This window comes from Astyanax mexicanus, chromosome 25 (assembly GCF_023375975.1).
Source record: "Astyanax mexicanus isolate ESR-SI-001 chromosome 25, AstMex3_surface, whole genome shotgun sequence".
Classification (NCBI taxonomy): domain Eukaryota; kingdom Metazoa; phylum Chordata; class Actinopteri; order Characiformes; family Acestrorhamphidae; genus Astyanax; species Astyanax mexicanus.
Window position 1 is genome coordinate 8324865 of NC_064432.1, and position 22631 is coordinate 8347495.

Consider the following 22631-nt stretch of genomic DNA (forward strand, 5'->3'; position numbering starts at 1 on the left):
AAAAGAACACATTTCTAAACCCCAAAAATTGGTTTAAGCATAATACTTACCTTAATATACTTAGCATTACTTCTAAATTCAAGAAAACCTAGAAGAAAAACAAAATAAATAAATTATTTGATAAAATAACAGTAAATAGACTATATCAATAATTAACTTACCAAGGATTGAATGAATAAATCTAAAAAAAGAGGTGTTGGCTTGAATTAATACTTTTAACTAAAAGATAAACATTGAGACTAAAAGTGAATATTTACCTGTTGCTTTGGTCCTCTAGGTTATTTTTTTATATTTTCTGGAAATATTGTACCTTTTGATTACCCGTTTTTGTTAAAATATAATTTTTTATTTATTTTAGAAACTCATTCAACAGCCTTTCAATACACTTTACTGTTGCACAATTCCTTGTCTCATTTAATTTATGTGTTTTGCTATCCGAGCAAAACTAGCTGTTTCATTGGGTATTCCTATTGTCTTTTAGGTTACCCTTTCAGGCCTTCACAGAGATGGTGTTTATACTGAGACTAAATTACACACATAAGGACTCTATTAGCTAATTCAGTTTGCACTGTATTTTATTTATTAGTAAGTAAGTAATAGTAAGTAACAAATGTCAATACTTTTAAAACCTGTGGTAAACATATTTTGTATTTTTATAGTGTTTTGTTAATGAGCTGAAGAGTTGAGCTGTGTTGGGGAAGTTAAGCTGATATATTAAGTGAGTTGCTTTGTTGAATTCACACCTCGAATGTTTCTCTGCACATGCAGCTACCATGTGACTCACACATGTACACACTCATGCACACTCACACGCACACACATTTCACAGCCTCGTCCGGTCAATTTATCGCAGTGCCTGTTAAGCCTGGAGGTTTAACTTTTTACCTAAATGCCAAGCGCTATGTGTGGTGGAAAAGTGAACCCAACATTTGCACTGTAAAACATGGTGGTGGCAGCATCATGCTGTAGGGATTCTTTTCTGCAGAAGGGACAGGGAAGCTAGTCAAAGTTAATGGGAAGATAGATAAAGCTAAAAATGTTAAGGATCAGTTTATTACAGCGTCTTTAACACACTCGGGTTCTCAAAACCAGTACACAGTTCTGACTGGTAACTATCTGAGCAGTAGTGTTTCTTCAGTGCTGGAGTTTCCTTCAGATATCTGAAACAGTGGAAAAACTCAGGATAAAACTCTTGAAACTAAGCTGATAAAAGCCTCTTGGAGCAAAATGTCTAATTATAGAAACACACTTATACCAGAATACTTTCCAAAGGAAAATATTTGACAAAATCTTAACATGTTGACAGAAAACAATGTCTGAGGTAAAAGTAATTGATTTTAAAGTACAAGTCCCCGTCATTGGATCAGGAACCCCTATAGATCCGGCCATAAATGTTCAAGGCAGGGGCGGAGCCAACAAGACAGGAACAGCCTGGTTGTGTGGGTGGAGATAATGGAGGGAAAAGATGCAACATCAGCAACTGCAAGCAGCAAAACAGGTGTGTACGTAGGTGTGTTTGAAGGTAGGTGGAAGTTGGTGATTGGGCATGGTTGTTTTTCAGGAGTCGGACTTGACCTCTAAGTTCCAGTGAAAAGAATGCTTAATGCTTCAGCATACCAGAAGAATTTGGACAATTTCTTGCTCCCAATTTTGCAAGAACAGTTTGGGAACAACCCCTTCCTGCTCTAACAGGACCAGTGCGCATCAGCTCACAAAGCTGATAGAACAACTTTTAAATGAAGCGACTGGGAGCCAGGCCTTCTCGCTCAACATTGTGGTTAAAAATGAAAATAAACACATTCCTAAACCTTGTGGAGAGTTGAAGCTGTTATAGCTGTAAATTTTGGGCTTACATCATATTAAACCCTATGGATGAGTAAGGGGTCTTGATGTGCTTGATGGCAGACAATTACTTTTTATAAATACTTTTTGCAATATAGTGTAGATGGATAGTTTGCTTGGATACTGTGATGCTTATACTACCACTGTATTTCAGGCTACTTACCTGCTTCTCCTTTTACATTGTACACACAGTTTGTCAGTTTATTAGGTACACCAAAACAGTGCAGTCTCACAAGTCAGAGATCACTTCAGTGTGTGGTGTTGACCAGGCAAACCAGTGTTTCGGCATCAAACAGAATATAAATGGGATATATATGGGGTATGAATGGAACATCTGTACAAGGGCCATCTTGTTCAGTCAGTCAGGTTCAGTGATTATAGTGTTTTTTTTTTTATTGAAGATCCTTATAAACACCTAATAAACACCAACCTGAAAACTACTGTTTGAGTGTCTTAGAGTGTGTTTGACACCACATAGCTGGACCTTTAACCTACATGTCACCAGCTCTGCCATTAGCTGTGAGCTTTAACTTCCTGTTTACTGTGGGTTTTTACAGAGCTCACAGCCATTAATGAGCATCTGAAACAAACACACACACCAGCATAAATCCCCTGTAATATATAAAGAGTTTTAAAATATAATATACAAATATATTATATATAATATAAAAAGAGTTGTAATAATGTGTGGATACTCAGTATTAAGAGATAGTAAATGCTGTTAAAGGCCGTGACACACAGATGCAAAACAGCAACCCACACTCGATTACAGACCCCAGATCCTTAATGGTGAACCAGATTTATACGTCTTACTCAAAGAACACACACGCACACTACAACATGTTCAGTAAAATCTATCTGCTGAGATACAAAAGAGAACAGATACTTCGAGGGAGACTTAATAAAATGCTTAGGGATTGCAATGACAATCAAGACCTCAATTTCCTGTCCTAAGCTCAGCGTGTATAAAGGGTATGCAAAACCACAGACACTTAGAAGTACCTCTTGAGAGCTGGAGGCTGTGAGGACTGTCGTCTGCAGTTAAAACAGGAATAATTCTTATTAAAACTGAAATCTGCTGATTTTTGCACTTGTTCTGAAATGATGCGGAAGAGAACAGAACCAGGGATGGATGAAGATATATATGCAAACACTGGAAATGTTTTAGAGCGCAAATCGACTGCTTTAAACGACAGCAAGGAAGAGATCTACATGAATCAAGACGTCCCAGAGACTCGTACAACCAGGAGCCATAAGGAAACCATTACCACAGGTATATTAACACATATTTACAGTTGTTGATGATAAAGGCCTTAGTTTTACAGACCAAATCACATGGTATTGTATTGTTTAGCAACATAATTATTCATTATAAAGTGTAAACTGTTGTAAGCATAATACATATATCTGTTCATATCTGGTTTCAGGAATGGGTTCTACAGGAAGCAGACGCTACAGACTGGCTGCAGTGCTTCTGGGTCTGCTGTGTGTTCTCCTGCTGACTGTCATCATACTACTGTGGTTCAAGTTCACTGTAGAGATTGACCAGTTACAGACCAGTAACTCCAACCTGACTGCAGAAAGGGACCAGTTACAGGCCAGTAACTTCAATCTGACTGCAGAGAGAGACCAGTTACAGACCAGTTACACCAACCTGACTTCAGCGAGAGACAAGTCCCAGAAGGTGCTTTCGGAGCTGAGTGAGTAAATGTTTAAAATATTTGAAAGAATTGTTACACCCTAAAAAGCTTTTTAAATTAAACCCATTTTATTTTAATATAACCCATAATATTTGACATCAGTGTTGTTGAAATGTTTCTAAAGTGTCCGCCTTGTGCACTAATGCTAATTTCTACTTGCCAGTCTATGAGGATTTAAGTGTTTGTTAGTACTGAGCTAACTAGAGGTTCTTTTCCTGAAGGAAATACCAAAGCAAAAAAGCAACTAAGTAGAAAGAAATTTAATATTGACTGGATAAGCAGATAAGCAGTCAGACTTTTATGGTGCCAGTAAGCGGTTTCTATGGTATCTCAAGTGGTTGCAAAGTTAATGTTGTATTCCAATTGGTTGCCAGGCTGTGGTATCCCAAGTGGATCCTGTTGTGTTTTTATGGTGGTTGCTATCAAATGCCATATAGTTACTAAGCAGTTCCTAGGCAGTTGTTGTGGTATGCTAATTGGTTGATAGGGTGTTGCATCCCAAGTGATTGCTATGGTGTTGCTAGGTGACTGCTACGTGACTGGTATGATATTCTTGCTAAGTTTGTGCTGAGTGGTTTTTATGGTATTCTTGGTATCCTATGTGGTTGTAGACGGACGAATGTATGAATTGATGAATAGATTCATTTCCTTGTCCTATCCCAACTATTCCTCTTCCTTATCCTGACCCAACTATTCCTCTTCCTTACCCTGACCCAACTATTCCTCTTCCTTATCCTGACCCAACTATTCCTCTTCCTTATCCTGACCCAACTATTCCTCTTCCTTATCCTGACCCAACTATTCCTCTTCCTTATCCTGACCCAACTATTCATCTTCCTTATCTTGGCCCAACTATTCCTCTCCCTTATCCTGACCCAACAATTCCTCTCTCTTATCCTGACCCAACTATTCCTCTATCTTACCCTGACCCAACTATACCACTTCCTTATCCTGACCCAACTATTCCTCTTCCTTATCCAGACCTAACTATTCCTCTTCCCTATCCTGACCCAACTATTCATCTTCCTTATCCTGACCCAACTATTCCTCTTCCTTACGCTGACCCAAGTATTTCTCTTCCTTATCCTGCCACAAGTATTGTTTTTTCTTATCCTGACATAACTTTTCCTCTTCCTTATCCTGACCCAACTATTCCTCTTCCTTATCCTGACCCAACTGTTCCTCTTCCTTATCCTGACCCAACTACTCATCTTTCTTATTCTGACCCAACTGTTCCTCTTCCTTACACTGAGACCACTATTCCTCTTATTTATCCTGACACAATTATTCCTGTTCCTTAAACTGAGCCAACTATTCCTCTTCATTAAACTGTCACAACTATTCCTCTTCCTTATCCTGACCCAACTATTCCTCTTCCTTACCCTGACCCAACTATTCCTCTTCCTTATCCAGACCTAACTATTCCTCTTCCCTATCCTGACCCAACTATTCATCTTCCTTATCCTGACCCAACTATTCCTCTTCTTTATCCTGACCTAACTATTTCTCTTCCTTATCCTGACCCAATTATTCCTCTTCCTTACACTAAGCCAACTATTCCTCTTCCTTAAACTGACCCAACTATTCCTCTCCCTTATCCTGACCCAACTATTCCTCTCCCTTATCCTGACCCAACTATTCCTCTCCCTTATCCTGACCCAACTATTCCTCTTCCTTATCCTGGCCAACTATTGCTCCACCTTATCCTTTTCCAAGTATTCCTCTTCTTTATTCTGGCATTATTCATTTTCTGTGTCTTTTCTCCTATAGCTACACTAGCCTAACTTAGTCAAAAAATATTTTTTTTTTATGTGTCCATGTGATTGATAGCACCTGAATATGTCTCATCCTAAGACCACCACCAGTTGTGGTTGGCTTATCATAGCCTATTACTTATTCTTAATAATCTGTACCTTAAAATTGTGTATCAGTTTGAATCGCTTTACACCTGCTATAGTTGTAGATTTAGTTGTTTTATACTGCATTTAAGGTTTGGAACATGACCAGACTCCTCCCCTGTCCTCAGTTACAAACAGAAATTTCTGGTTTATGCATGGAGATTGAACAGACATGTCACCTTCTTTCATTCTGTCCTGTTTTGTTTTTTAAAAGTGAGGTTTGGTAGACTGAAGTACTTTAAATCCAGTATTTACTACGTCTCCACTGGGAAGATGAGCTGGAGTGAAAGCAGGACGGACTGTAGAGAGAGAGGAGCAGACCTTCTGATCATAAACAGCAGAGAGGAACAGGTAAGAGAATAATAGTGTTTCAGTTTGTTTGCAGTGTGTTTTCATTTTACGTTGTTTTAGACTTTTCAGTCAGGAAGTTAAGACAGACCATTGTGAACAGTAAACAATAGAAGAAGAATAAGAACCAGTTTTGCGCTCCCCTTCACATGCACATGTGCATCGCCCACAACTACGGGTACAACAGGTTAATCTGTGTTGCTCTACAGTACGCTGTGTTTATGGAGGAGCTGCTGGATACACCAGCTATTGGTTAAAAGTTTGGACACCCCATATGTCAGACAATGTTCTAGAGTCTGTGCATGGAGGAGCATGAGCGTAATAGGGAGCAGAGGGTGGGGCTGCGCTTAACGCAACGCAACCCAGCATGCACCGCGGCATGAGGCCGTTCTCTCCATTTAAATAAATGGGATACGTTGGGGCTTAAGTGCCAGTGGACACGCACCGTTAGTTTCCCTCATATCACTTCTATGGGTAACAGACTGTTGTATGCGATGGCTCCTCAGATCATCACTACAAAAGATGGGGCAGTGTATCACTTCACAGCCTTGAAACATTCACCACGAGACCTCCGTACTCTAACCTGAACATTGTCTGAGCACAAACAGAATACTAAATAAGATACAGTTACAAGTCCGTAAAAGTCCAGGATTCTCGTATGACACCAAACTGGAGGTGGCTGGTTCACAGACAATCTTAATTGACTGGCAGTTCACAAAGCAACCAACATGTGTCTCCTAGACTAATGGTGCACATTGTCTCAATTCACAAAAGAAAACATTGCATCATTTCATATGCATTAAAAGAGAGAGAGAATGAGGGAGATATAAATTTGTCCTAATGTTTTGGATTTCAGGAGTTCTTCAAGAAAGAATTAGGCAGTACTGAAGCTTGGATTGGTCTGACGGATCGCCAAACAGAGGGGGTCTGGAAATGGGTGGACGACTCCCCGCTGACCATTAAGTAAGAGACACTTAACTGAGCTCTGATCATGATGCCGTTCTTCCCTGTAGCTCTCAAATATTGAACACTCTGATTCTGTGTGTTTCAGGTTCTGGTGGACGGAAGAACCTAATGATTATGAAGGAAATGAGGACTGTGCTATAACCAACTTCCAGAAAGCTAAATCTAATTTATCAGTTTGGGCTGATTACCCCTGTCAACACCCTGTAGTTAGGATCTGTGAGAGAGCTAAGGCTGAATAACTGAATGAGTAAATATTACATTCTTAGCATTCATTTGCATGTATTAAACAATCTCAAATATTACAATTTGTTTTCAAACATTAAGAGCATTTTCAGAAGTATCAATGCATCTATATTCATGAGTCATAGGCATTAGCTTGTGATTAGTGGCATGCTGTTGTCAGAAATACATTTTTAAAAGGGACATATGCAAAAACTCACTTTTTGCGTTTTTTTTTTTGTGTAAATCAGCTGAAAGAGTTTGGGGTCAGGAATTTGCTTCTTTGAGTCGTTTGGATGCTCCCTTATTGTGATGTCACAATAAGGAAACCTGCATAGAACCAATCTGGCACTACCTCTCACCCGTCAAACCTCAACAGAGCCCCATCCACCAGATCATTAGAAGATACGTAATTTCCGTCTGCTGGTGGAGAACCGCAGACAGTCAACAGCAGGATTAGCCAGCAGACTTCATGTGAAGGAGGGATCTGTACCTACTGTTTGTAGCAAATCGGCAGATAAGGGAGATAAGTAAGCACTTTCAAATACAAATGAGTTTTGTGTTTCTGTCACAGTTTTTCATTTAGCATACGCCAACAGTAACCTGTGGTAACCACTCAGTGTACACATGAAGCATGCCCAGAAAAGCTTGTTTGCATAAAAGTGTCCTTAAATGAGCCCTTAAATAGATCATTCTGAAAGGAACTGAAATTGGGAAAAATAGAGCTGGTGAGATTTCTTTAGCAGAGAGAAAGCTACTCAATAGACCCAAATAGAGTCTACTAGCCTAGGACGTCCCCAGAAATTTAAAAAGATTTACATTAACATAGATAAGTTACTGAAAATGCTGTATAAAATCTGTCAAAATGCATGTATTGATTATGTATTGTAAGTGTTGTGTAAGTGTAATGTAAGTGTTTAAGTGTTAAAATGTGTTTTTTCAAGCCTATTTACAGTCCTTTTATTTTACAACCCTTTTTGGTGAGCAGTGTTTTTTGCCTTGGAACCCAGTTTTTTACCCAATCTCTTTCTTATTATTGAATCATAAACACTGACCTTTACTGAAGCAGGTGAGGCCTGCTGTTCTTTAAATGTTGTTCTGAGTTCTTTTGTTTGTGACTTCCTGGATGAGTTGTTCATGCCCTTTTGAAATAATTTTGGTCGGCCGGTAACTCCTGGGAAGGTTCACCAGTGTCCATGTTTTTTACTCAATGTGTGAATAATAGCTCTCACTGTGGTTCTCTGGAGTCCCAAAGCTTTAGAAATGACTTTGTAACCTTTTCCAGACTGATGAGTTTGTTTTCTCTTTGGGGCATAATGTGTTGTTTTTTGAGATCTTTTATCTGCTTCATGTTGCCTGACAGGTTTTATTTAAGTGATTTCTTGATTCTGCAGGTCTCCCAGTGATCAGGCCTGGTTGTGGTTAGTAAAATCAAACTCAACTTTCCAAAAAGTGTAAAGAGGGGCTGAACACCTTTGCAAGTCACACTTTTCAGATTTTTATTTGATAAAAAAATTGATTGGCTATGAAATACAGTTAAGTTTGTAGTTGTAAGGTGACAAAATGTGAAAAGATTGAAGTTTAACTTTTGCAAGCCACTGTATTTTTTAAAATTAGTTTCTATATTTCTACCTATTAAGTAATACATGTCAGTAGTACCTTTGACACCTGTGGTAAATTTACTCTAAAACTAAAACTGAAATCTATTTTGTATTTTTATAGTGTTTTGTTTAATGAGCTGAAGAGTTGCGCTGTGTTGGGGGACTTTAGCTGATATATTAAGTGAGTGCGTGCTTTGTTGAATTCACACCTCGAATGTTTCTCTGCACATGCAGCTACCATGTGACTCACACGCACACACACACACACACACATTTCACAGCCTTGTCTGTAGCTGTCAAAATCTCTCTTCTTCAGTAGGTGTGAAAGGTCAGTTTATCGCAGTGTTCTTAGAGCGTTTGTAGAACACCATTTAGATGAAGAGACAGGGAGCCAGGCCTTCTCGTCCAACAACTTGGTTAAAAATTGACATAAGGAGGAATAGTTCACATAAGGAGGAATGTGCTTTGATGTTTTCAAACCTTTCTTCACATAGAGTTATCATGTGACTCACACATGTACACACTCATGCACAACTCACACGCACACACATTTCACAGCCTCGTCCGTATCTGTCAAAATCTCTCTTCTTCAGTTGAGAGGTCAGTTTATCGCAGTGTCCTTAGCACACACTTAACGCCTGGAGATTGAATTTTTTACCTAAATGCCAAGTGCTATGTGTGGTAGAAAAGTAACACTGCTCATCACTCTGAACACAACATTCCTACTGTAAAACATGGTGGTGGCAGCATCATGCTGTAGGGATTCTTTTCTGCAGAAGGGACAGGGAAGCTAGTCAAAGTTAATGGGAAGATAGATGAAGCTAAAAATGTTAAGGATCAGTTTATTACAGCGTCTTTAACACACTCAGGTTCTTAAAACCAGTACACAATCCTGACTGGTAACTATCTGAGCAGTAGTGTTTCTTCAGTGCTGGAGTTTCCTTCAGATATCTGAAACAGTGGAAAAACTCCAGGATAAAACTCTAGAAACTACGCTGATAAAAGCCTCTTGGAACATAAGGTCTAATCATACAAACACACTTATACCAGAATACTTTCCAAAGGAAATTTTGACAAAATCTTAACATATAGACAAAAAAACAATGTCTGAATTAAAAGTCATTGATTTTAAAGTCCCCGTCATTGGATCAGGAACCCTTAAAGATCCGGCCATAAATGTTCAAGGCAGGGGCGGAGCCAACCAGACATGACCAGCCTGGTGGTGGTGGTGGGAATAATGGAGGGAAAAGACGCAACATCAGCAACTGCAAGCAGCAAAACAGGTGTGTACGTAGGTGTGTTTGAAGGTATGTGGAAGCTGGTGATTGGACAAGAAATTAGTATTGTGTCCTGTGACTTTCACAATGTCCCGTAGAACCTGTGGCACATGTGTTGGGTCTCCTGCACTGATTGTGGTTGTGATTGTAGTCGCTTGGCTGTTTGCACAGACAATTCTATCCAGAAACCACTGCACATAGTAATGACCACCCACATGGCAGCAAAAATCTGTGAATGGGATGCACTATCCATCAAGCTTCCACTAGGAGACCACACTGAAACTCTGAACTAATTCATGTTGCCAGTCTTTAACCTCACTCACAAGATAACACCTCACAATGTACACAGGTGTGGATGTTTACTGAACTCTTTTATGCTCACACAGATGCACTGCTATGGTCCTACACCCTGACACCTGTGCCCTTATTATATCTTCACTTTGGTAGAGTGGGATTATTATTATTATTATTAATATGGTTAGTATGGTTGTTTTTCAGGAGTTAGACTAACACCTAACATTTACATGGAAACTACTGTTTGAGTGTCTTAGAGTGTGCTTGACACCACACAGCTGGACCTTTAACCTACATACCACCAGCTCTGCCACAAGTTGTGGGTCTTAACTTCCTGTTTACTGTGGGTTTTTACAGAGAGTTCACAGCCATTAATGACCATCTGAAACAGAAGAAACAGACACACAAACACACACCAGCAGAAATCCCCTGTGAGTACTCAGTATTGAGAGATAGTAAATGATGATAAAGGTCATGACCCTCAGATGCAAACCAGCAACACAAACAAATCCCCCAAACTCACATACAGACCCCAGATCCTTAATGGTGAACCAGATTTAAACTTCTTACACAGAGAACACACACACACTACAACATGTTCAGTGAAATTTATCTGCTGAGACTAACTCAACTTCCTGTCCCGAGAGCAGCAGTGCATATATATATATTCAATAGCACAGACACTGGGTGACTCGCGCTTGTTCTGACTTGTTCTGAGATGTTGCGGATAAGAACAGAACCAGAGATGGATGAAGATATATATGCAAACACTGGAAATGTTTTAGAGCTCAAATCTACTGCTTCTGATGACAGCAATGATTCATACGAAGAGATTGACATGGATGAAGACGTCCCAGATACTCGTACAACCAGGAGCCATAAGGGAACCACAGGTATATTTACACATATTTACAGTAGCTGATAATAAAGGTGTTTTGGTTTACAAACCAAAACGCATCTGTATTGTATTGTTTATCATATAAATCAACATTATTATTCATTATAAAGTGTAAACTGTTGTAAGTATAATACATATATCTGTTCATATCTGGTTTCAGGAAAGGGATCTGCAGGAAGCAGACGCTACAGACTGGCTGCAGTGCTTCTGGGTCTGCTGTGTGTTCTCCTGCTGACTGCCATCATACTACTGTGGTTCATGTTCACTGCAGAGATTGCCCAGTTACAGACCAGTAACACCAACTTGACTGCAGAGAAAGACCAGTTACAGACCAGTTACACCAACCTGACTGCAGAGAGAGACCAGTTACAGACCAGTTACACCAATCTGACTGCAGAGCGAGACCAGTTACAGACCAGTTACACCAACCTGGCTGCAGAGAGAGACAAGTCCCAGAAGGTGCTTTCGGAGCTGAGTGAGTAAATGTTTAAAATATTTGAAAGAATTGTTACACCCTAAAAAGCTTTTTAAATTAAACCCATTTTATTTTAGTAATATTTGACAGTGTCAGTGATGTTGAAATCTTTCTAAAGTGTCCACCTTGTGTGGTAATGTTGTATTCCAGTCGGTTGCCAGGCAAATCCTGTGGTATCCCAAGTGGATTCTGTTGTATTTTTGTGGTGGTTGCTATCATATGCCATATAGTTACTAAGCAGTTCCTAGGCAGTTGTTGTGGTATTCTAATTGGTTGATAGGGTGTGGCATCCCAAGTGATTGCTATGGTGTTGCTAGGTGACTGATATGATACTCCTGGTGGTTGCAAAATTTGTGCTGAGTGGTTTTTCTGCTGAGTGGTATGCTGTGTGATTTCTAAGGCATTGCCAAGTGGTTTACTATAGTGTTGTGGTATCCTATGTGGTTGTAGATGGATGAATGGATAGATTCATGTATAGATTCCTTTCCTTATTCTGACCCAACTATTCCTCTTCCTTATCCTGACCCAACTATTCCTCTTCTTTACCCTAACCCAACTTTTTCTCCTCCTTACCCTGACCCAACTATTCCTCTTCCTTAAACTGAGCCAACTATTCCTCTTCCTTATTCTGACCCAACTATTCCTTTTCCTTACCCTGACCCAACTATTCCTCTTCCTTATCCTGACCCAACTATTCCTCTTCCTTACCCTAACCCAACTATTCCTTTTCCTTACCCTGACCCAACTATTCCTCTTCCTTATCCTGACCCAACTATACCTCTCTCTTATCCTGACCCAACTATTCCTCTCCTTTATCCTGACCCAACTATTCATCTATTGCTCGTCCTTATCCTCAACCAACTATTCCATTGAATCACTTTACAACTGCTGTAGTTGTAAAGCTAGTTGTTTTGTACTGCATTTAAGGTTTGGAACATGACCAGTCCCCTCGCCCTCTTGTTAGATGTAACAAACAGTAATTTCTGCTTTAGGCATGGAGATTGAACAGACACATAACTATCTTTCATTCTGGCCTTTTTGTCTTTTAAAAGTGAGGCTTGGTAGACTGAAGCACTTTAAATCCAGTATTTACTACATCTCCAATGAGACGAAGAGCTGGAATGACAGCAGAAGGGACTGCAGAACGAGAGGAGCAGATCTTCTGATCATAAACAGCAGAGAGGAACAGGTAAGAGAATACTAATGTTTTGGGGGTTGCAGTGAGGCTTTCAGAACTAGCTTGTTTGGTCTGGTCCTTTTTTCTGGTTGGTTCTAATCAAAATAGGTGTGTAAGGTGCTCTACATCAAGTTTCAGTTTTTGTTTTTTTAGATGTGTTTGGACTTTTCGATTAATCACAGGAAGCTGAGGCAGGCAATTGTAAACAGTAAACAATAGAAGAAGAAAAAAAAACTAAATTGCACCACAATTCAACTGCCCTTCACATGCACATGTGCATCGCACACAACTACGGGTACAACAGGTTAGAGTACATCTGTAACTGTAGAATAACCCTTATTTGTTACAGTCATTCTGCTGATTAATGCACATGCATTTGAAGAAAGTTGTATTCTCTTAAAAAGGCAGGATTTGAAACACCATCTAAAAAAATGTGAAACCAGTCATAAGAAGGGTAGTAGAACACGTAGACGTCAGTAGCATTTGAGGATATGTTTTTTGAGACTTCACAATTCAGTGATTTACTGTTTGGAGTAGAAAGCCAGCCCCCCAAAAAACTTAAGCTGGATTAGGAACTGCTCCAAGGTCTTAGGCTGTGACATATAGATTTTTAGATACTTCCTCTAATTCACAGCATTCTGCATGATAATAAGATTCACTTCTTCTGTTCCATATATATTCTTCATGCTTCTTTCACATCCTCTTTTTTGCTATAATGAACCCCGCCTACACAATGCAGGGAGGGGAACTGTGATGTTGTTACTTCAGTTCAGAACAGCTTGAGACGGTTCTCAAGCCAGGTCCCCTCCCTCCCCCGCAGCTAGGTGAGTGATTAAGATGAGGGTGGTGATGGGGTGGAGGCGAGTGCGAGGTTGAAAGTCACGAAGATGAGGAGCACAAATTTCCCCTGTAGGAATGAATTCCGTCCCACACATCAGCTAAATCTGAACCCCTTCTCTGCATTGCTCTCCAGTACTCTGTGTTTATGGAGGAGCTGCCGGATAAACAAGCTATTGGTAAAAAGTTTGGACACCCGACATATCAGACAATATTCTATAGTGTCTGTGCATGGAGGAGCATGGGTGTAGTAAGGAACAATTTCAGTCACAGCCTTAGATTTAGTAGACGGTATTGTCTGAGGGACAATAAAATAGGTACTAGGATTAGATAAACCTGCGAGTTTGAGTCTGTGTATGTTCCTGGTGTAAATCCTTGAAATGGAGAGAAGTAAAGTAATTGATGCTCTAGTACAGTTGGCCCGCTGTTAAGCGCATTTCTAGCGCAGAAAAACGGGCCAAAGAGTCTAAAAGCAGATAGGGTGCACATTTCTAGCGCAGAAAAACGGGCCAAAGAGTCTAAAAGCAGAGAGGGTGCGCATTTCTAGCGCAGACAAACAAGGCAAAGAGTCTAAAATTGGAGAGAGTGTGCATTTCTAGCGCAGAAAAAACAGGACAAAGAGTCTAAAAGCGGAGAGGGTGCGCATTTCTAGCGCAGAAAAAACAGGACAAAGAGTCTAAAAGCGGAGAGGGTGCGCATTTCTAGCGCAGAAAAAACAGGCCAAAGAGTCTAAAAGTGGAGAGAGTGCTCATTTCTAGCGCAGAAAAACGGGCCAAAGAGTCTAAAAGCGGAGAGAGTGCGCATTTCTAGCACAGAAAAACGGGCCAAAGAGTCTAAAAGTGGAGAGAGTGCGCATTTGTAGCGCAGAAAAACGGGCCAAAGAGTCTAAAAGCGGAGAAAGTGCTCATTTCTAGCGCAGAAAAACGGGCCAAAGAGTCTAAAAGTGGAGAGAGTGCTCATTTCTAGCGCAGAAAAACGGGGCCAAAGAGTCTAAAAGTTGCCGTAATTAAGGAGTTTAATATTAAGAGACATCATGAAATTAAACATCAGTTTGAAAAATCTTAGTTTAAACAACACTGTCAAAAATAAAGGTAGTAAGTCAAGTAAAATGGTGTGTAAATGAAATAATCAGGAAAAATGTAATATTTAAAGTGGTATATTTCATTATTTGTTTCATTATAGAGTCTGTGGCCCGTGATTTCAAATATATTTCTCCTTCTGTCCCCAACAAAAAAAGTTTGGACACCCCTGCTCTAGTATGATGTATGTACATGGAGGATGCAGTTGAGTGTAGTTGGGTTTGTTGTTATACTCTGTGGTTAATGAATGCAAGAATCAGATGAGAGGCAACACATGTTCTGGACATGAGCTGAGCTGGACTGAACATGCGTCTCTCCGACTAATGGTGCACATTGTCTCAATTCAGAAAATAAAATTTGCATTAATTTAATTTGCATTTAAAAGAGAGAGAATGAGAGAGAGATGTTGTTGTAGGTTTTTTTTGCTTATTATTTCAATGTTCTGGACTTAAGGAGTTCTTCAAGAAAGAATTTGGCAGTACTGAAGCTTGGATTGGTCTGACTGATGAAGGAACAGAGGGGGTCTGGAAATGGGTGGACGGCTCAGCACCGACCGTTACGTAAGAGAAACTGATCTCTGATCATGATGCAGTTCTTCAATGTAGCTTTCTGAAGATCTAGATGTGAAATAGTGAACACTCTGATTCTGTGTGTTTCAGGTTCTGGGCTCAAGGAGAACCTAGTAGTCATGGAAATGAAGACTGTGCTATAACCAGCTTTCAGAGAGCTCAATCTTATTTATCAGTTTGGGCTGATTACTCCTGTCATCAACCCTTAGTCGGGATCTGTGAGAGAGCCCTTAACTAAGGCTGAATAACTGAATGAGTAAATATTACATTCTTAGCATTCATTCGCATGTAATAAACAATCTCAAATATTTCAATTTGTTTTCAACAGTTATGCATTTTTAGCATTTTTAGAAGTATCAATGCATCTATATTCATGAGTCATAGGCGTTAGCTTGTGATTAGTGGCATGCTGTTGTCCGAAATGCATTTTAAAAGGGACATATGCAAAACTCTCTTTTTGCGTTGTTTTTGTGTAAATTAGCTGAAAGAGTTTGGTGTCAGGAATCATTAGCTTCTTTGAGTCGTTTGGATGCTTCCTTATTGTGACGTCACAATAAGGAAACCTGCATAGAACCAACCTGGCACTACCTCTCACCCGTCAAACCTCAACAGAGCCCCATCCACCAGATCATTAGAAGATACGTCGTTTCCGTCTGCTGGTGGAGAACCTCAGACAGTAAACAGCAGGATTAGCCAGCAGACTTCATGTGAAGGAGGGATCTGTACCTACTGTTTGTAGCAAATCGGCAGATAAGGGAGATAAGTAAGCACTTTCAAATACAAATGAGTTTTGTGTTTCTGTCACAGTTTTTCATTTAGCATACGCCAACAGTAACCTGTGGTAACCACTCAGTGTACACATGAAGCATGCCCAGAAAAGCTTGTTTGCATAAAAGTGTCCTTAAATGAGCCCTTTAATGGCTCATTCTGAAAGGAACAAAAACTGGGAAAAATAGAGCTAGTGAGATTTCTTTAGCAGAGAGGAAGCTACTCAATAGACCCAAATAGAGCCTACAAGCCTAGGACGTCCGCAGAAATGTAAAAAGATTTACATTAACATAGATAAGTTACTGAAAATGCTGTATAAAATCTGTAAAAAAAAATGCATGTATTGATTATGTATTATATAAATGTTTAGGTTTTACAATTAGTTTTTTTCAAGCCTATGTACAATCCTTTTATTTTTTATTTTTTGTTATATTTGCATATACTTGCATCACACTGCTATTGCTTTTTATGGGGCTTGTGGTCATAAGTTGCGTTATGTTTTTATTGACTGGTTAATTCTGTTCGTGTTTCACAAATAACCAAATAATAGTCTCTTTTGCTTCCATTATCTACTTTAGCTTAAATATAGCTATAGCTACTTACTATTAAAGTGAATACACACCACTGTTAATGTTGGGCTATTTGAAGGTTTTATTTTAATTCTGCTGTTAATCTCTATTTTATCTATTTTTGTCTTATTTTCTATACTTGTAACAACATTACAATATCAATCCTAATTATTAAATGCTAATTATGAACTAAACCTGTCTTTTATATTAAAGTTGCCATTGTTTCTAAAACTGTGTTTTTAGCTTCGACTATTTCAGAATCATCTTTGTTCTGAGATGCTTTCTGAAAAGCCGGTTCAGAGCTGCTGGGTGACTCACACACTCATGCAAACTCACACACACACACTAACACATTTCATAGCCTTGTCTGTATCTGTCAAAATCTGTCTTCCTCAGTAGATGTTAAAAGTCAGTTTATCACAGTGTCTTTAAAACATTCATGCTCTCTAAACCATTGAACAGAACTGACTGGTAATTATAAAGAAAAATATATATCTTCATATATACTCAGTATGTACAGAAAATCTGTAGTCTGAAGTGAAAGGAAAATGAAATTGAGTGTGCCATGCCATCGGCTCTGCCACAAGTTGTGGGTTTTAACTTCCTTTTTTAATGTGTTTTTTCAAAGAGAGCTCACAATGACCATCTAGAAACACACACTTAGACACACACACTTCAGCATAAATCCCATGTGAATATGAGTAAATGTATTATAAAGGGTTGTAAGGTACTCAGTATTGAGAGATAGTAAATGCTGTTAAAGGCCGTGACCCATAGGTGCAGAACCGCAACACAAAGAAAATCCCCCACACTCACATACAGACCACAAATCCTTAATGACGAACCAGATTTAAACTTCTTACACAAAGAAAACACACAAACACTACAACATGTTCAGTAAAATCTACGTGCTGAGACACAAAAGAGTACAGATAGCATGAGGAGGGCTTATTAAAATGCTCTGGGGTTTGTATCAACTAGCAAGAACTTAACTTCCTGTTCTAAACGCAGCATATGTATATGTATATATGCAATACCACAGACACTGGGTGAGTCTGAGAGCTGGAATCTGTGAGGACTGTCGTCTGCAGTTAAAACAGGAATAATTCTCATTAAAATTTAAATCTGATTATTTTTCCACTTGTTCTGAAATGTTGCGGAAGAGAACAGAACCAGAGACGGATGAAGATATATATGCAAACACTGGAAATGTTTTAGAGCTCAAATCTACTGCTTCTGACGACAGCAAGGATTCATATGAAGAGATCTACATGAATGAAAACGTCCCAGAGACTCGTACAACCAGGAGCCATAAGGGAACAATTACCACAGGTACACTCACAGGCACACATGTTTAGAACTGACAGTATTTGATCAAAATATAAAAAGATAAAAAAAAAGGAATAAAATGCTAGATTTTCTCACATGTGTGTTTGAGAATATTTTGTCTATGTACATGTAAAAATGCATGTAAAATTTGAAAGGAGATTTTTACAGTTCATTTTGTGCAGATTAAATTAAAATGCTTGCTAAGCTGTTTCTGTCTGAAAACTGTGAAAAGTGGTTGCTATGCTGTTAACAAGTGGCTAAATGCTAAAGTCCAAAAACTAAACTTTGGGTAATAGAGTAGTGTCCAAAACATTCGGATACATGGTTGCTATCAGGGCTGGACTGGGACATTTTTGGTTTAGACCGGCTACCCACTTTTAATTTATGTATGTGGGGTTACAGAGAAGCATGCTGCCACTCCCCCTTTGTCTGCTACTTCTCACCCCTACCTGCTGCTTCTCCACCTCCATCTACTGCTTCTCCCTCTCCGTCTGCTGCTCCCCCCCCCATCTGCTGCCTCTCCCCTTTCATCTGCTGCCTCTCCCCTTCTAACAGCTACCTGTCCCGCTCTATCTGCTACCTCTTTCCCTCTATTTACTGCTTCTCCCCCTCCTTCTGCTGCTTCACCCCCTCTATCTGCTTCTCCCCCTCCCACTATCTTCTGACTCTCCCTCTCTGTCTGCTGCTTCTCCCCCTCCATCCACTGCCTTTCCCCCTCTGTCTGCTGCCTCTCCCACTCCCCCTCCATCTGTCCACGGTGTCTCCCTCTCTGCCTCTCCCCTTGGTCTGCTACTTCTCCCCCTCCAGCTGCTGCTTCTCCTTGTCCGTCTGCTGCCTCTCCCATTTCCTCTCTGTCCACTGCCTCTCCCCTTCCAGATGCTACTTCTCCCCACTATCTTCTGCCTCTCCACCTCTGTTTGTTGGAAGGAATTTTGATTTCAGATTTACTGGGTGTGTTTGTGTGTGTGTGTGTTAAACAAGGTTTGCCTGGTGAAATAATACTTGGCCCCTCTATGAATATTGTGGCCCCTTACTCAGAAAATCCCTAAATCCACCACTGAGTATAAAACATATATCTGTTAATATCTGCTCTCAGGAAAGGGTTCTACAGGAAACAGATGCTACAGACTGGCTGCAGTGTTTCTGGGTCTGCTGTGTGTTCTCCTGCTGACTGCCATCACAGTGCTGTGGATCCAGTTCAACCACCTGACTGCAGAGAGAGACCAGTTACAGACCAGTTACACCAACCTGACTGCAGAAAGAGACCAGTTACAGACCAGTTACAACAACCTGACTGCAGAGAGAGACCAGTTACAGACCAGTAACACCCAGCAGACGGCAGAGAAAAAACAGTTACAGAAAGAAAAAGAAGAACTCCAGAAGGCTTTTTCAGGACTGAGTGAGTGAATATTTGAAATTAGTTATAGTTATTTTAAAAAATGCTAATGTGTTGCTATGGTATCCCTGGTGATTGCTAGACAGTTCATTTTGTATTCCAGGTGGTTGCTAAGGATTTGCTAAGTGGTTGCTAGACGTTTTACCACATTCCTTGTCCCTGCTGAAGAAATGCATCCCCGCAGCAATAGTTTCACAGTGGGGGTGGTGTGTTCAGGGTGACACACCCTGCGCTTTGTAGTTTGATCAAAAATACATGGCTTGTGGCAAAACTTCAAAGGCTCTTCTCATGTCTTTCTTTCATCAATGATTTATTTTGCCACTCATCCATAAAGGCCAGATTTGTAGAGTGCACTTGTAGTTATCCTATGGATAGACTCTCCCACCTGAGCTGTGGATTTCTGCAGCTCCTCCAGAGCTCTTTGACCTCTGTTAGTTTAGGTGGATATATCTATATATTTATACTGAGACTAACACAGCTGGAATCAATTAAGTCAAGTCAAGTCAAGTCAGGTAGTTTTATTGTCAATACTGCATATGTACAGGACAGAGAATTGAAATTATGATACTCTCCTTCCCAAAAATGACAGCAAGTACAGATATAAGATTATACATATAATATATAATATAATAGCTTAAGGCTGGTAAAGTGAATGAACTAACTAATTAACTAAATTAGTGACTTCTGAGGGCATTTAATTTCACTTTACAATTATATGCTACTTTGTGTTGGTTTATCACTTAAAATCTCAATAAAATACATTTCCATTTGTAGTTGTAAGGTGACAAAATTACGAAAGTAACAGAATATTACTGATTTTGGCATGGAGATAAAACAGACACGTCACCATCTTTTTTTCTTTTTTCTTTTTTAAAGTGAAGATCTGTAAACCAGAATGGAAGTACTTTAAATCCAGTATTTACTACATCTCCACTGAGAAGAAGAGCTGGAGCGATAGCAGGACAGACTGCAGGAATAAACAAGCAGACCTTCTGATCATCAACAGCAGAGAGGAACATGTAAGTGAGCTGTTCCACACCATGTTTCAGTTTGTTGATGATTCCTGGACCAATAACGAGAAGGCAAGGCAGGTTGTTGTCACCTATTAAACAATAGAAAAAGAATACAGTTTGTTGCTGCAAAATATGAATCCCCTTCATGTGCGGCACACAGCAGCACAGATACAACAAATTACAGTAGATTCCTGTATCTACTGTAATTGTAGATTAACTCTCATTCATAAACTAATAAAAAGAATCAGAGAACGATCTGTTACACTCATTCTGCTGTGTGACAAATCTGCAGCTTCTGGCAAAAAGTCAGTATTCAATACATCACCTATAAAAGTACCTCACCAAATTGACAACACACTGACATCTGACACACATCCATCACCTGTGAAGCAGTCGAAAAAGAAAAAAGAATTTCAGTGTTGCACCGAAATTCATTTTCACCTTCATGCATGGTACAACAAGTAACACTGGTGATGTCTGTATCTACTGTAGCTGTAGATTAACCTTCATTAGATTTACACTCCTTCTGCTGGGTGATGCATCTACTATTTAGTCAATTTAGTCAACCAGCATTTGTCTCTCAGAGTAATGGTGCACATTGTCTTAATTCAGAAAATAAAACAATGCATTCATTTCATTTGCATTAAGAGAGAAAGAGAATAAGAGAGATTAATTAGTAGTTTTCACTTTATTTTTTATGTCAATGTTTTGAATTTCAGGAGTTCTTCAATAACGAATTCGGCAGAACTGAAGCTTGGATTGGTCTGACAGACCAACAAACAGAGGGGGTCTGGAAATGGGTGGACGGCTCCCCACTGACCATTCAGTAAGAAACACTGAACTGAACTCTAATCATGATGCAGATCTTCACTGTATCCCTTAAATATGAAACACTCTGATTCTGTGTGTTTCAGGTTCTGGTGGACGGGAGAACCCAATGATTATGGAGGAGATGAAGACTGTGCTATAACCAACTTTCAGAGAGCTAAATCTGATATATTAGTTTGGAATGATTTCCCCTGTCAACACCCTGTAGTCGGGATCTGTGAGAGAGCTCTTAACTAAGGCTGAATAACTGAATGAGTAAATATTACATTCTTAGCATTCATTTACATGAAATAAGCAATCTCAAATATTACAATTTTCAAACAGTTTTCAAAAGTTATGAGCATTTTCAGAAGTATCAATCCATCTATATTCATGAGTCATAGGCGTTAATTTGTGATTCACAATAACATAGATAAGTTACTGAAAATGCTGTATAAAATCTGTAAAAAATGCATGTATTGATTATTAAAGTGTTTAAGTGTTAAAATTTGTTTTTTTTTTTTTTCAAGCCTATTTACAATCATTTTATTTTAGAACCCTGTTATATTTGCATATACTTGCATCACACTGCTATTGCTTTTATGTATGGAGTGAATTTTGTGCCAAAAGTTTTACGCAAAAAAATAAAATCCGCAATCAAAATGTTAAGAATCAAAAGCAAAAAGTGTATGTTGCAAATTCAAAACAGAAAAAAAATATATCAAATATATATTTTTAAATATACTTGGTTACTTTATTATTCTTTGCAGTTATTTGAAAATTATTTCTGTTTGGATTTTGCCAGTCTTTGCTTTTATTTATGTGTTTTTGTGAATTTTCTAGGGATTTTTGGGGGATTTTTCTGTTACAGACTTTTGCTTCTGGAATCTCTCTTTTGCTTCTGCTTCAGATTTTTGCTTCTGAGTTTTGGCACAGTTTTCACGGGTGGGCGGGGCTTAGAAGAAGGCCTTCCCCCTGAATTTCCATTGGTCAGCTGGTTCTGGACTGACGGTTCCCTGAACCCTCCTCTGAGACTGACCACGCCCTCAAACACCCCGCCAGCTTCAAGCGTCCTTCCAAAAACGGAGTGAACAGCAGCTTCCAGCAAACAGCAGCAGATACTTTTACAATTAAATATTATACAAACATTATGCTTAATGTTATATTATTCTCTGTTTCACTCCATTTAAAAGCTCACATTAGCGAGATGTGCTAAATATTCATGCACAAAGTAGGTAACTAGCTAACTCACTAGCTCAATGACTAGATAACTCTTACTAGTTCACTAAGTAGGTAACTCACTAGTTCACTCACTAGGTAACTCATTTGCTCACTTTTGAGGCAATTAGCTAACTTAATAGCTCACTGAGTATGTAACTAACTCACTAGTTCACTTGCTAGATGACTCACTAGTTTGCTGGCTAGGTAACTCACTAGTTGACTGAATAGGCAACTATCTAAGTCACTAGCTCACTGAGTAAGTAAGTCGCTAACTGAGTAGCACACTTACTATGTAACTCACTAGTTCTAGATCATTGGCTATGTAAGTTAACTCACTAGTTCACTGAT

General features: G+C 39.3%; 2 protein-coding genes across 2 annotated transcripts in view; both read left to right on the top strand.

Annotated features, from left to right (window-relative positions):
* The first annotated feature begins 2970 nt into the window (after window positions 1-2970).
* On the top strand, window positions 2971-8567 carry LOC125787868 (CD209 antigen-like protein E). Its single transcript, XM_049472678.1, has 5 exons — window positions 2971-3115; window positions 3270-3542; window positions 5655-5791; window positions 6645-6751; window positions 6840-8567. Exons 1-5 carry the CDS (start codon window positions 2971-2973, stop codon window positions 6991-6993), a joined length of 816 nt encoding a protein of 271 aa, XP_049328635.1. The 3' UTR covers window positions 6994-8567.
* Window positions 8568-10890: 2323 nt separating this feature from the next.
* Window positions 10891-22631, top strand: part of LOC125787869 (C-type lectin domain family 4 member E-like) — a 30597-nt gene continuing 18856 nt past the window's right edge. The window contains exon 1 of the mRNA XM_049472679.1: window positions 10891-11038. Within this exon, the coding sequence (XP_049328636.1) occupies window positions 10891-11038 (148 nt within the window). The remainder of the gene's footprint in view (window positions 11039-22631) is intronic.